Here is a 14,145-nt window from a genome sequence, read left to right on the forward strand (position 1 = left end):
AATACCCCAGCTTGAAACGACTCCTTGTGGCTATGACAGAGTGGAAAAGCACTGGCAGCTTGGACTTCAAATTATGAGGCTCATAGAGCATGGAAAAAAGAAACTTGAAGTGGCGTCTATTCATCAGTTCCAAGGTTGGTGAAAGCCTGAGATGACCTTAGACCAACTGTCCCCTGGGAACCACACATGCGGTGAATCAATCCAAATGGATTCAATTGCCTCCAGTGTGGTCCGGTTCAAGTTCAAGCATGTCAAGTTCAATTCGAATGCTGCCAGTGGTTTTTCGAATCCTGCCATTCTCCGAGCTGAGATGTGATAGTATATCTGCGAGGCAGCCGCTCTGTCTGACTAGGACGATGAACGACTTCAAGTTGGAACACTGGCAGTTGAAATAACATTTCAAACTGATAAATTCAACCACTAGCCAAATAAACATCATGTTGACTCCAAAATTAATTTAGTTCAATCTCCACAATTTCTCACCTTTTCTCAGCCTTGAAACCTGAATCTGGGGACCGGTCGGGGGTCCGGCTATCGGTCACTAGAGCGGGGCAGTACTCGGTACTTAACTCCAGAAGGGTGCACATTGAGCAATCCTCTCCAGCTTCCCCGAGAAAAAAAAAAATCAGACTAAACTGTGAATAATGGAAGAGCTTCCTGATATCGAGAAGCTTCTTACTTCCCTCACTCTGGAAGAGAAGGTGGAGTAGCATAGTTTCCTGGAACTATTTTCATCGGGTATTGACTAACCGTGTATTTACTCCAGATTTCCCTTCTAGCAGGTGCAACATTTTCAAACACAACATCCATAGAGAGCAAGAGAATCCCAAGCGTCAAGGTGAGATTTATTCAGATCATTTGAAACCAGAACTGAGTCCCGACTGACCACGATTGTGCTTGAAGCTCTGTGACGGCCCCAATGGCATCCGTGCAGCTGCGATTGACCGGGATATAAAATCAGCATGTTTCCCAGCCGCATGTAGCGTGGCTGCGACCTTTGATTTCAAAATTGCCTACCAGATGGGCACAGCCCTCGCAGCAGAAGCCCATGAGAAAGGCGCACAATGCGTGTTAGGGCCCACGGTATGCATCCACCGACACCCACTAGGTGGGCGGAACTTTGAGAGTTTCAGTGAAGACCCCTTTCTTGCTGGCAAGCTTGCTGCGCAGGTTATTCGTGGACTTCAGGACCATGGGGTATCCGCGACTATCAAACACTTTGTCGCTAATGAGCAGGAGACTGCTCGTACCACTGTGGATGAGACGATTTCGGAAAGAGCTCTTCGGGAGATTTACCTTCGACCGTTTGAGATTGCTATGAGAGAAGCTAATCCCTGGGCTATCATGACCGCGTATAACTCGGTAAATGGGACACATTGTGATGCTCATAAGTGGTTACTAGAAGATGTTCTGCGCGATGAATGGAAGTGGGATGGATTGGTTATGAGTGATTGGGGCGGTACCAATTCGGTTGTGGATGCGTTGAAAGCTGGACTTGATCTGGAGATGCCTGGTCCTCCACGAAAACGCATATTCTCCGCTGTTGTGAAAGCGTTGGATGACGGAGAGGTGTCCGAGGATGTGATTGACGATCGTGTTCGCTCCGTACTTCGGTTTGTTACGAAGCTTACGGCCTTGTCGAAGATACACGCACAAGATGTTACCATCAATCAGCCAGAAGACAGGGCACTAATTCGAAATGCTGGCGCTCAAGGGATTGTTCTGTTGAAGAATGATAATGAAATTTTGCCTCTCCGGAAGGATAAGCTGAAGGGGAAGAGAATTGCCCTGGTTGGACTGGCCAAAGATGCCCTCGCTCATGGTGGTGGCAGTGCCAGTGTCAATGCTTATTATAAAGTCACGCCATGGGAGGGTCTAAAGAATGCATTGGGTGCCCAAGTGGAGCTTCTTTATGCGAAAGGCTTTCATAAAGAGCGTCTTCTTCCATCCATCGACAGTAGCACCACAACTTGCGGCACAGTGGTCGGTCTTGATGGTAAAACCGGCTTCACTCGACTGTTGTTTGACTTCAAGAAAGAGAATGTTGTCACTGAGAAAACTGAACCAGTATCTACACTGCACGGCTTCCTTCAATCATCATATTCTCCTCTTGGCTCCCAGGAGTCCCTATGGAAAACTCTCGAAATCGTTGGCGACTTCACGCCCGCTGAGACTGGAAAGCATTACATCGCCTGTTCTGGACTTGGTCCCACGCAGGTTCTGGTAGATGACGAGGTGATTTTTGAACAAAAAGACAACTCCTCCGACCCGATGGGATCCTTGTTTCTCGCGGCGCCTGAAGAGGAGATCCGCCATGAATTTGTTGCTGGGCGAACCTACAGACTTTGCATTAGATCCTACCCTCCTGTTGGCATTGGTCTGGATATTCTAGAGGGTCGAAGCGGCGTGCGGATGGGTATGCAGCTGGAGTCCGTTCATGATGAGGACCTACAAGGTGAAGCGGCCAGAATTGCCGCCGAGGCCGATCTTGCGATTGTTTTTACAGGACACGACCCACAATGGGAATCTGAAGGTCGTGACCAAGACTCGTTTAATCTTCCACGACGTGGTACACAGGATGGTGTCGTATCGGCCGTTGCCGCTGCGAATCCAAATACCATTGTTGTCAACTCGACCGGTGTTGCTATTGCTATGCCATGGTTGGAAAGCGTGCGTGCTGTTGTTCAAGCCTGGTTTCCTGGCCAAGAATGCGGTAATTCGATTGCGGACGTTCTGACTGGTGTGGTGAACCCAGAGGGTCGACTACCTGCTAGCTTCCCACGTCGCATCCAAGAGGCTCCTGCTTTCGATAATTTCCCAGGAGAATATGTCGACGGCCAGTTGAAAGTGACTTATGCTGAAGATGTTTTTGTTGGCTATAGATGGTTCGATTCTATTGCCGGTGATACACTGAACTTTCCTTTCGGCCATGGTCTCTCATATACTACATTCTCATATGGCTCGGTGGTTATCTCTGACCTGGACTCTGAGAAAGAGGATACTTTGATTGCTAGTCTCGAAGTTTCAAACACTGGAACTGTCTATGGCGGCACCGTTATTCAAATCTATGGCGGCATCGAGTCTCCTGCCGCTGAACATCCACTGAAGAGCTTGGTGGCGTTTCAGAAGATACATTTGACTCCAGGAGGCACGAGGAAGGTCGATCTCTATATTTCCCTTCGGGACATGGCTTACTTTGATGAGGAATTGCGAGTGTGGGCTCTTGATGCAGGAAGATACGTCTTCTACTTGGGAAATTCAGCATCCGAAATCCTTCAAACGGTAAATTTGACCCTTGAACGGAGACAGTATAAGACAGACATCAATCGTAGTACTAGAAGATAGTCATGAACTATTCCAATTTCCAGTTTCAGCTAGACATTATCAGCTAGTCGTATCTTTCAAGTCCTTATTCGACATTTTCTCTCTTAAACTTCAAACAAAAACTTGAACATCCACCTACCCACCCACGCCCTTATTAGAACAGGCCCACTCCCCCGCGTACCAAACGCCCACCCCTGTGACCCCCATCGGCACTCACTTATAAGAACTACTTCCCAGGTCTCGACAATTTATCTCTCTCCTATTTTGCAAACAGACACCATGGATTATCCGAAACTGCCTCCTTTCCAGGGCCAGGGCCCAATAAAGCCCATAAGCTGTGTTGAAATGCACACCGCAGGCGAACCGACCCGAATTCTTTGGACTGGATTCCCAGAATTGACCGGCACCCTACTCGAACAACGAGACCAAGCCAAGTCAAAAGGCGATGAATTTCGACGTCTCCTCATGCTAGAACCCCGCGGACATTTTGATATGTATGGAGCCATCCTTTGCCTGGAAACAGAACTTGTAGCTACAGGTTCAGCCGACATCGGCGTCTTGTTCATGCATAACGAGGGCTTTTCAACTATGTGTGGCCATGCGACCATTGCGCTAGGACGCTTCCTAGTTGACGTTGATGAGAATGTCTTCCCTCGACGACATCAATTGAAATACGATAGCATATCGGGTACTACTCAGCTCAATCTCCATGTACCTTGTGGCTTTGTCAGAGTTACTGTTCCTACTTTGCCAACAGGCAAATCTGATCCTTCACGACCGGTTTCATTTATTTTCGGTTCCGTCGTTCAAAACTGCCATCTCTTTACAAGTTCCGTTACCTGAAACTCATCGATGGCCGGAACTTCAGGGACGAGACTCTGTTACAGCGGACTTCTCATATGGCGGAGCCTATTATTGCCTGATTAGTGCAAAGGAACTAGGTTTCCCTGGTGGATTGGCCAAGTTTGATCTTCAGAAAATGGATCATGCTACCGGGCTCTTGAAGCAGGCAATCATCACCAACCCAGACTTGAAATACTTGACCCAGCATGTCATAACAGGGGAACAGGGATTCCTATACAGTGTTATGATCACGGATAATGAATTGGGCCATGTTGATGCACCTCAGGGAACCGCCACATTCCGAGCTCGAGAAGGTGTTGACAGTGAAGAAACGGGTCTTTGCTTCTTCGCAAATCAGCAGATTGACCGGTCTCCCACTGGAGGATGCGTTGCTGCGCGTGTGGCCTTAGCTCATGCTAAAGGAGACTTGTCTGTTGGTGAGAAACGAATGTATAATTCACTTGTGAACCGGTCTCACAAGGCCTTAGCTGGGTTTGTTGGCTCTGTATTCAGCGTAGCTGAAGACCAACAGTCTGTGGATGTGCGCGTTGAAGGATACGCATTTTATACTGGATATCACTCGTTTGTTGTTGAAAGTGAAGATGGACTGGGGATTGACGGATTCTCCATGAAAGACATCTCTTTTTAGAATATCATGTGCAATGTGATATGCAGATTAAGGACTTTGTATAAGTAGGAGTAATGCACATTTTAATTGAAAAAAGGTCAACAATGTTGAAACAGATGAATTATTGATTGAAAAAATCACCCGAATGTAGTTCATTACAAGAATCATTTTGAACAAAAGAAAACCAGGGCTGTTCTTGAAGGAAAACTGAGACAAATATTGTACATCGGATTGTAGAGATGGACAAGGTCTTGAAGCAAAAAATCTAAGGGTTATCTCTATTATCCTCCCACGGCCACAACTGACGAGTCCTCTATTTGCCAATCTCAACACCACCAGTGGCACCGAGAACACGCTTGATGTCACCGTAGATGGCGAACTGACCGGCAGTGATACCACCAACCATGACAAGACGGGCACCGATACCGGAGTAAGAACCACGGAGACCGAGCTCCTTGGCGATCTTAATCAGACGAGAGACAGTGCCCTCACCGGGAGCACCCTGGGTCTTGTTGATCTTAGACAGCATGGTGTCAGCGGGCTGGGAAACGGCGGCGGCGGCGAGACCGGCGATCAGACCGGAACCAAGGTTGATACCAGTCTTAGTACCGTTGGAGAGGTTGTCCTTGTCACCAACGGACTTGTAGATGGCCTCGGAGACCTTCTCGAAGACGACGAACTTGGCCATAGTGTAAGGAACCCTAAGACGCGTTAGAATTATGCGCAATCACGATAAAAAACACGCGCATCCCAGGTAAAACTTACTGCTTGAACAGAATGGGTCCGAATCCGGAGTAGAAAGCACCGATACCCTCCTCCTTGAGGATACGGCTGAAACCACCGAGAAGACCGGAGGCGAAGGTAGGCTGGGAGACAAGACGGATACGGGTAGCCTCAAGAGGGCAAAGACCGATGTCGGCAACGAACTCAGCAGCGGCGGAGGAAGCGAGGTAGACAGCGGTGCGGTTCTGGGTAGCAGACTCGAGTCCGAGGAAGTTGACGGACTGCTGCTTGAAGAACTCGTAACCACCGAACTTCAGGGCACCCTGGATGAAGTAACCGGCAGCGGTGGGACCGAAACCAGTGAGGAGAGCACCGGCACCCTCGTTCTGGATGACCTGGCGGAAACCACCGATCATACCGCGGTTGTAGGTGACAGGGTCAAGCTGCATACGGGTCTTAACGCTGTTATCGGAGGTTCTCCAGTCAGCCGAATTCTCTTTCAACATTCATATCGCGCGACGTCTCAAAACTCACACATCGAGAGGAGTGGCAGCGCCGTGGGTGATGGCACAACAGCAAGCACCAGCGAAGGCGAAGCGGGAGCTGTTAAGATTGTATAGGTTAGCCGAACGTTCATGATGCTATACATTGACGGGAGTGAGCGCACTAAAGGTCGAGGCCGGAAGGGCCAGCAGGGGCCTGGACGGGAACAGGAGCAGCCATTTTTGATGTAATTAAGACCCGGTAGAGGAATGGAGAGGAGAGAGATCAATTGGAGATAGGAAGAGAAAGAGGAAAGGAGAAAAAGGATTTGAAAGGGATGGGTCCCAGCCCGCAGACTTTTCGGACCAATCCGGGAAATGGATTGTCTCGGTAGGAGACGGGACACCGCCTTAAGTCCTCCGCTCTAAGTCCGTCTCCATCCCCGGTCAACCACCTGGACTCTTGCTGATGTTTGTACTTGAATCTACTTCTCGGTGACCTGTTGCACGTCTTAGTCTATACAAATTGTCAATTCTTATCACTGTTGCTGTGTCAGACGTCGATATCAAATTCCCCAATGTTTTTGTTTTGAACAACACCCCGGGAAAAGTCGGTACCAAATGGAAGAAATTTCATGCGTGGCTGAGTAACATCATATAACAAAAGAAAAGAAACTCATATAGCATACAGATCCAATTTGAATGTTCCAACATGCTCTCATTTTGGACGCAGATTCACAATTAACCCGAACTTTTTTTTCGGTACGTCACAGTGGACACCTGGCGGCAACGATGGGGCATATTCTTTGATCGCCTTGTTTTGACCATCACCGCAGAAGGACCGTGTGGTTCCCCACTTCTTACCCGTTATTCCACGAATAGTAGCCGGTTTTTCGGCACTACCCTCTCTCTCAGGCCCGTTATTGGTCACCGTTGGGGCCCGGATCGGGGAGTATCCGAAGGGTTTAGCTGTGATGAGGCTAATGTACATGTGCTACATGTGAGCTACATAAAAATCCTTGCAAGGAATACTCTCCATGATAAACATGCTTATGTTGTCCTCTTATTGCCGCTCTCTTACCTCTAGAGCCCAAATTCATCATTACTCTACTCCAGGGCTGTTTCCAAACTACACAAATATGCAACAATCGTGAACTAGGACGTTTTGACCAAGCTGACGCCCTGATCAGAGAATATCCCTACCTCCCAGTCTGCATTCTACACCATATATGGGATTATCGCAACACATGTGCATATAGATGAATAAAGTGAAGTGATCCACCGGTTATCACGAATGCTCATCAGATTGAATACTGGATTCTGTTCAAAATACATATCGAAAATTAGGGTTCTACTAAGAGTCAGCATCAGCTCACCTTGTGAATCCTGCGCAGAAATACATACCTCGAAATCGGTCAAATCAGTAATCTCATCAGCCTCAGATAACCCCTGAAGAGATTCACTACTAGCGAGTGCATCTCTCCTTTTATTCCGAGAGACCAGCAATAATCGAAGACAAACAGCAAGAACTGCCTGACCAGCCGCACAGGCAATAATGACCTTGCAGCCAGTTTGATATATCGGTGCTTCTGTAGACAAGAATGCATGAGGGCCGATGATATTGCCAGCACAATAAGCGAGGAATACCAAGGCCACCCCGGTACTGCGCTTGGTATAGCCGCCTAGGTTCGTGGCAGGCATCTGTAAAGCGAGTACTAAAGAGCACACATAGGCTCCACAGATATAGTAACCAAAAAGCACACCAATCTTGTTTGTTTCATGATTCATCTTCCACATCAAACAGACACCAACAATTGTTGGAACAAGATATAACACCATGACTATAGTCCGAATATTGCGGAAGCGCGACGCAAGGAATGTTCCTCCAAGAACATAGAAGATCTGAAACCCACCCATCGGGATAGCTAGAGCAACTGTTGTGAGAGCGTCATCAGTCAAGCCTTTGATGATAAGCTTGCTGAAATTTGCAATCCCACCGTTAATGGTCTCATTCAGTAGAGTAAACAAGAATAAGATCCACACTTGTGGGTCAACCAACGCTTCACGGATCTGATACCATTTAATTCGATGGTTAATCACACCAGTTCGGCCAAGTCGACTGCGACCTATTAGTAGAGCCTTATCTTCCAGCGTGAACCGTTTCGCGGAGACGATATTGTCTGGCAAGAAGACAAGCATCAAAATACCCCAAAGCACAGTGATGCCTCCCAGAATAAGGTAGATAGCTCTCCAGACTGCGATGGTTTTAATTTGGCCAATCCCAAATGTCAATACACCACCGATAACAGCACCGAGTCCATTGCAGCTATAAAATACACCTGCTCGAAAAGGCTGCTGGGAGCGTGTGTACCACATGCCCACAATCATCATAAAACATGGGGTAATGGGTGCTTCAAATATCCCGAGAAGAAATCGACAAATCGCGATTCCGGTGAATGAAGAGCAAGAAGCCGTAATCATTAGCATGGCACCCCAGGCGATCACATTCCCAGAAACAACTCTGGCCAGTTTTGTTCTCTGAGCAAGAATATTCCATGGGTATTCAGCAACCAGGTAGGCAAAGTAGAAAATGCTTGCTAGCCAACTGTACTCATTGCTTGTCATATGAGTTGAAGATAAGAGATCAAATACGGCGGAGTAGGCCAGAGCTGATTTGTCTATGTACTGAAGTGTGTATGTGCCTGCAAGAAGTGGTAGAAGCACAAGGTCCACTCTGCGAACTAGAGATTTGTTGCGTGGTTCATCGTCCAAAAGCGCCTGAACGGTTTCATGGGTGAATCCATGCTGGTGGAGAAAGACTTCACCCTCATCAAGATCTGTCATGACCCCAGTTTGAACATCTTTCATCTCTAGAATTTCGGAGGTAGAAGGTTTCTTTGTCGAATCTTCCATAATTAGATTTGATCACAAATAGTATTTGCTCATGGAGAGACGGAGTGCATCATCTAGACAAGCTATCACAACGGTCTTTTGAAAGAGGAGTCGGCGCATGGCCGTTATCTTTGCACTTACATCTCCTCATTTCCAAGAGTAGACAATCAACGCGGATCAACTTGTGTCGGACACTGTCCGAAAGCTGATATCTCCAAGAGATAAAGGGCATAGTTTAATCCTATGATTGCTATCTACTCCAACGCGAGATAAGTGACTCCACTATTTGATTCCCCGCACGGAACTATTTTTGAGCACCGGAGAGAAACGCGCACAATCATAAATCACCCTGCTGCTGCGAGACATTGAGACTGTTTATTCCTGGAGCCCAATTCAGCTTAATTGTGATGACTGTCCCCGAACGCCCTTCTGTTTCCCTGATACAGGGCCAAGTCATAGGAACTCATTTGGAAAAGACATCCCCGCAGCCCATCGAGGCTTTCCTGGGGGTCCCATATGCCCTTCCCCCTGTTGGAGACCGACGATTCAGGCCTGCTGAGAAAGTGAACCCTTCCAATGACACAATTGATGCTTCCAAATTTGGTCCTGCGGCCCCAGGTAAGGCATTGGTCGTCAGTGGGCCAAAGCTGGAGCAGAGCGAGGATTGCTTGACAGCGAATATCTTTCGACCAGCGGGAACAACTGAAGAATCCAAGCTACCAGTTGCGATCTACATACACGGTGGTGCATTTAATCGGGGATCAGCTGCTGGACATAACACCGCCTCAATGGTCGCTTGGTCTGAGGAACCTTTCATTGGAGTGAGTTTTGGGTACCGGGTCGGAGCTTTGGGATTTTTGCCTTCTAGCCTGTCTAAAAAGGAGGGAATTCTCAACTTGGGCTTGCGTGATCAAGTGGTTCTGTTTGAATGGGTACAGGAGAATATTGCCAAATTTGGTGGTGACCCTGGTAATGTCACGCTCTTTGGTCTATCAGCAGGAGCGCACTCAGTAAGTAACGTCTAACAGTGATCACTGCCGAGACGCAAGTAGTTAACAAAAGATAGATTGGCCACCATATTTTGAACTACAATGCTCAATCCTCTCGGCTGTTCCACCGTGCCATTCTCGAATCCGGTTCGCCAACATCACGCGCCGTTCGTCCCTACAACGCGAAGGTCCATGAGATGCAATTTCAAGATTTTCTAAAGGAGGTTGGATGTCCTTCGAGCCTGTCAGAGGATGAGATATTCCCCTTCCTACGATCACTTCCAAGTCTCACGGTCACAGACGCTCAATCGCGTGTTTTCAATAAATGGAACCCCTCGCTTCGTTGGGCATTTCAACCTGTGATTGACGACGACATAATCCCTCGAAAGCCACTTGACGCCTGGAACTCGGAATTGTGGAACAAGGTCGCCATAATGACAGGATACAATTCCAATGAGGGTACTATGTACGTGGATAAGAAGATGTCAGACCCAGCCCAATTCCGAAAATTCTGGCACAACCTTCTACCCGAGCTATCGAGTGCCGATTTGGATACAATCGACCGACTGTATCCTGATCCCAGTTCTGACTTTACATCTCCCTATGTTGAAACTCGGACTGGAGAAGGTCTTGGCCCACAATACAAGCGTATCGAAGCTGCATATGGGCACTATGCTTATGTCGCTCCAGTGCGACAGACAGCTCAGTTTGCATCGTCGCAGGGTGCTCCAGTGTACTTATACAACTGGGCATTCACAAGAACTATCGTGGGTCGGGCAAACCATGGCGATAACATGTTCTATGAGACTTTTAACAGCGGCATAACCGGACTTTCAGAGTCCCAGAAAGAGCTGTCTGGAACTCTTCATGCGTACTTGACTAGCTTCATTGCCAAGGGCGATCCAAATGCTATTCGAGGGCGATATGGACAACGACCGGAGTGGAAGACTTACGCACCAAATGATGCACACGTTATGATCTTTGGTGAAGACAATGAAGAACTTATTGGAGGCTCTACCGCGCCGGCTGCCAAATTTGTAGAGGATGACTGGGCGAAGGAGGAAACTGAGTTCTGGTGGTCCAAAGTTCCTATCTCCCAGCTCGCTTAACTGAGAAAAATCACAGATGATAGACTAGAATTCATAGATTTACTCTTCATTGCTGTTCTGATGGTATTCAATAGTGGTAGAAATTATCCGGTCGTCCCAAATAACAAGGGACAGCCTTATGCCGGTTCCGGCACTACATACAAATTCAATGAAGCGTCAGCCAGCGATCTCTGTGATACTGTAGATCAGACACGCGTGACACAGGATATCAAAACCTTGAATGGATATTATAGATCCAAAATAGAATCATACCTCATTACACTCAGCCTAGAATACTATTATCACCCTCCACAGTTCAGACAAGCTAGAATGAACGAGTGACATCTTGATTGAATCCCGGGGCCGGGCCGGTAACGGCTCTTTTTTTCACCCATCTACACTTAGCTTGATTTTTTTCTCCTCTCGACTACACAATGACTATTAAATACTAATGTACCTCACTCGATGAACCCTGTGAAACTACACGCTGCCGGGATTGCATATGACTTCAAAAAGTGACATCGTTGGAGGTAATCCAGCCAGCAACCCACCCCTATTGTCCACCATGCCGATACCCGTTGACAGGCAAACCAGCCCCACCGGCTCTGGACCAGGGTCTGCAGAACAACTATCAAGTCAAGATCCAGAAAAAGCAATCGCCAAAGATGCCGAGCCAGTACATAAACAATACTCCGCATTTACAGTCACTGAAAAGAAGGTAATGGTCTCTGTTGGGTCTCTTGCGGCATTCTTCTCGCCCTTATCATCGAGCATATACTTCCCTGCTTTGGACACAATCGCCGCAGCTCTTGACGAGACTACCTCGAGGATAGACATTACCGTGACCACATACTTGGTAAGTCACCGCTCATCATATGCTTTTGTTTCTCTTGCTCATTTTTCTCATTGTTCATTTAGATCCTGCAAGGCGTTGCACCAATGTTTATTGCCGGATTTTCAGATACTGCCGGACGACGTCCAGCGTACATGATCTGTTTTACAATCTACCTCCTTGCAAATCTCGGCCTCGGACTGCAAAATAGCTATGTTGCACTATTACTGCTGCGCATGCTTCAAAGTGCTGGTAGTAGTGGTACTGTGGCACTAGCCAATGGCCTGGTAGGAGATATGGTCACATCCGCAGAGCGAGGCCATTACATCGCATTTGCCTCCCTTGGAAGTATGCTGGGACCTTCTCTTTCTCCAGTTCTAGGTGGCTTGATAAGCCAATATCTCAACTGGCATTGGATCTTCTGGTTCCTTCTCATTTTTGGCGGCACCTTTTTCCTCTGCCTTGCACTTTTCCTTCCAGAGACGTGTCGGAAAGTCGTTGGAGATGGATCGGTTCCACCACCACCTCTGAATAACTCAGTAACCGATATCATTCGGCATAAGCGACAGATGAAGAATGGCATCAACCCAGATCCTGAACAAATTGCTGAGGTTCGAAAGAACTATAAGTTACAGATCCCTTCGCCTTGGCCAACTCTAAGAGTCTGCCTTGATTTGGAAACATCTTTAATCCTGTTAACAACTGGATTGATGTTCGCATGCTTTTATGCTGTTATGACCGGTGCCACAACCTCGTTCCATGAAGTATACCATTTCAACAATATCGAAAGCGGGTTAATGTACCTCCCTATAGGTGCAGGTGGTGTTGGTTCCGCCTTTACAACCGGACGTATCGTGGATTGGAACTATCGACGCCACGCCAAGCGCGCCGGGATTCCTGTTCTGAAAGGTGTTCGACAAGATCTTCGTAACTTCAATATCGAGAGGGCCCGATTGGAAGTTGCACTGCCGTTGTACTATTTGAGTCTTGCGTCAGTCATTGCCTATGGATGGGTCTTGGGCCATAAGGTCAATCTGGCTGCCCCTATCATTCTCCTGTTCATTGCAGGATGGTCGTTGATGGGGACATCTCAGGTTTTGAATGCCTTAATGGTTGACATCTGGCCTGGAAAGTCGGCATCCGCGACCGCAGCGAACAACCTTTTTCGGTGTGAGCTAGGTGCTGCATCGTCTGCTGCAATCAGTCCGATGATCCGGGCTATGGGATCGGGCTGGGCTTATACAACTCTTGCGTTGATCGCCTTTGCAGCATCACCCTGTTTTTGGCTCATGATGTCACACGGAATGAAATGGCGTCAAAAGAGGCTGGGGAAGAAGGAGGAGAAGTCTGTGGCTGAAGCCACTTTGAACGGAAATAAAAATTGATGATAGAGCCATCAAGGTTTCAAGGTTTTTGTTCGCCCTTGAGTCATTACACGACTATCTCTCAACCACCTATGCAAAAAGCGAGCGAGGAAATGTATAAAGTACTATACCTGATTGGAACCGTGACTTAAACCAACTTGGCCAATAATTGACGCGCCAAGTCTGTTGAATAGGTACACACAGAGAGCCTGAGAAGAAAATAAAGATCAGCATTTGAACTTGAAATTATGAGGCGCCTATACATCTTGCATGAGTAGTGAAATCAATCTTGATTCTTGATATACGGAGGTTTTAGGTCACCCGCGACGACTAAATGATAATGAACATCTTGGAAGTGCCAGTGAGCATCCGACCAATGAACTTCAAATTTTATTCTCCCCGCAGAATATTCCGAGTTTTCCATTCAATGTTCGCTTCAAGTTCTTACTAGGATCACGAGATTTCTGTATTTGGTTCTATTGATGTACATAGGAAAACTTGAATTTTGAAACATCATTCCAACGGTCCGATATGTCCTTCCGAGTCCCAAAATTGGACCCCATTCTAAATATTTTCAATGTAGCACTCTACCTCCGTGTAGGTGTGGCATTCGTATCATCTCAAGGGCCCAGAATTTCCATCAGAGTCCCATGTACTACATGCTTCGAGGATGTACTTCCATGGGTTGCCTAAGGTGCTCAGGCCCATGGGCATATGACATGTTTCAGCCACCAACAACAGTGGAATGATTCCAGTCAAAACATCCAATCAAAAACCAGTTGGCTCTGGAATAAAGATCATGTCTTGTCACCGGCTCACTTTAGCGATTGGTCCGAACGGATATCGAGTCGTATCCATCCAACCGAAGCATCAAAACACACTCATAGCTAGAGAACCGGCTTCTCAGAAAGAAACAAGGAAAGAACTTGAACACCTCCATGGTTGACTGACCGATGCAATATAAATAGCTTGATTATGCT

At 47.3% G+C, this 14,145-nt stretch overlaps 7 protein-coding genes across 7 annotated transcripts; 5 read left to right on the forward strand and 2 right to left on the reverse strand.

Annotated features, from left to right (window-relative positions):
- Positions 1–1,020: 1,020 nt before the first annotated feature.
- On the forward strand, positions 1,021–3,345 carry N7483_006529 (beta-glucosidase; the record flags this gene model as incomplete). The annotated part of the gene is made up of 1 exon (XM_057089966.1): positions 1,021–3,345. One exon carries the CDS (start codon positions 1,021–1,023, stop codon positions 3,343–3,345), a length of 2,325 nt encoding a protein of 774 aa, XP_056944707.1.
- Positions 3,346–3,603: 258 nt separating this feature from the next.
- Positions 3,604–4,167, forward strand: N7483_006530 (Proline racemase; the record flags this gene model as incomplete). The annotated part of the gene is made up of 1 exon (XM_057089967.1): positions 3,604–4,167. The coding sequence occupies one exon, from the start codon at positions 3,604–3,606 to the stop codon at positions 4,165–4,167; it is 564 nt and encodes a 187-aa protein (XP_056944708.1).
- Positions 4,168–4,303: 136 nt separating this feature from the next.
- Positions 4,304–4,816, forward strand: N7483_006531 (uncharacterized protein; the record flags this gene model as incomplete). Its single annotated transcript, XM_057089968.1, has 1 exon — positions 4,304–4,816. One exon carries the CDS (start codon positions 4,304–4,306, stop codon positions 4,814–4,816), a length of 513 nt encoding a protein of 170 aa, XP_056944709.1.
- A 292-nt stretch (positions 4,817–5,108) lies between these two features.
- N7483_006532 (putative mitochondrial phosphate carrier protein (Mir1)) lies at positions 5,109–6,241 on the reverse strand (the record flags this gene model as incomplete). Its single annotated transcript, XM_057089969.1, has 4 exons — positions 5,109–5,496; positions 5,561–5,980; positions 6,053–6,121; positions 6,186–6,241. The coding sequence occupies 4 exons, from the start codon at positions 6,239–6,241 to the stop codon at positions 5,109–5,111; spliced, it is 933 nt and encodes a 310-aa protein (XP_056944710.1).
- Positions 6,242–7,324: 1,083 nt separating this feature from the next.
- Positions 7,325–8,913, reverse strand: N7483_006533 (putative MFS transporter; the record flags this gene model as incomplete). Its single annotated transcript, XM_057089970.1, has 2 exons — positions 7,325–7,351; positions 7,405–8,913. The coding sequence occupies 2 exons, from the start codon at positions 8,911–8,913 to the stop codon at positions 7,325–7,327; spliced, it is 1,536 nt and encodes a 511-aa protein (XP_056944711.1).
- A 386-nt stretch (positions 8,914–9,299) lies between these two features.
- N7483_006534 (putative extracellular lipase) lies at positions 9,300–10,990 on the forward strand (the record flags this gene model as incomplete). The annotated part of the gene is made up of 2 exons (XM_057089971.1): positions 9,300–9,902; positions 9,959–10,990. The coding sequence occupies 2 exons, from the start codon at positions 9,300–9,302 to the stop codon at positions 10,988–10,990; spliced, it is 1,635 nt and encodes a 544-aa protein (XP_056944712.1).
- Positions 10,991–11,534: 544 nt separating this feature from the next.
- Positions 11,535–13,186, forward strand: N7483_006535 (MFS transporter; the record flags this gene model as incomplete). The annotated part of the gene is made up of 2 exons (XM_057089972.1): positions 11,535–11,825; positions 11,888–13,186. The coding sequence occupies 2 exons, from the start codon at positions 11,535–11,537 to the stop codon at positions 13,184–13,186; spliced, it is 1,590 nt and encodes a 529-aa protein (XP_056944713.1).
- Between the last annotated feature and the right edge of the window lie 959 nt (positions 13,187–14,145).

The sequence above is a fragment of the Penicillium malachiteum genome (assembly GCF_028827825.1).
Source record: "Penicillium malachiteum strain IBT 17515 chromosome Unknown utg000003l:1.0-4950554.0:1.0-4952489.0, whole genome shotgun sequence".
NCBI lineage: Eukaryota > Fungi > Ascomycota > Eurotiomycetes > Eurotiales > Aspergillaceae > Penicillium > Penicillium malachiteum.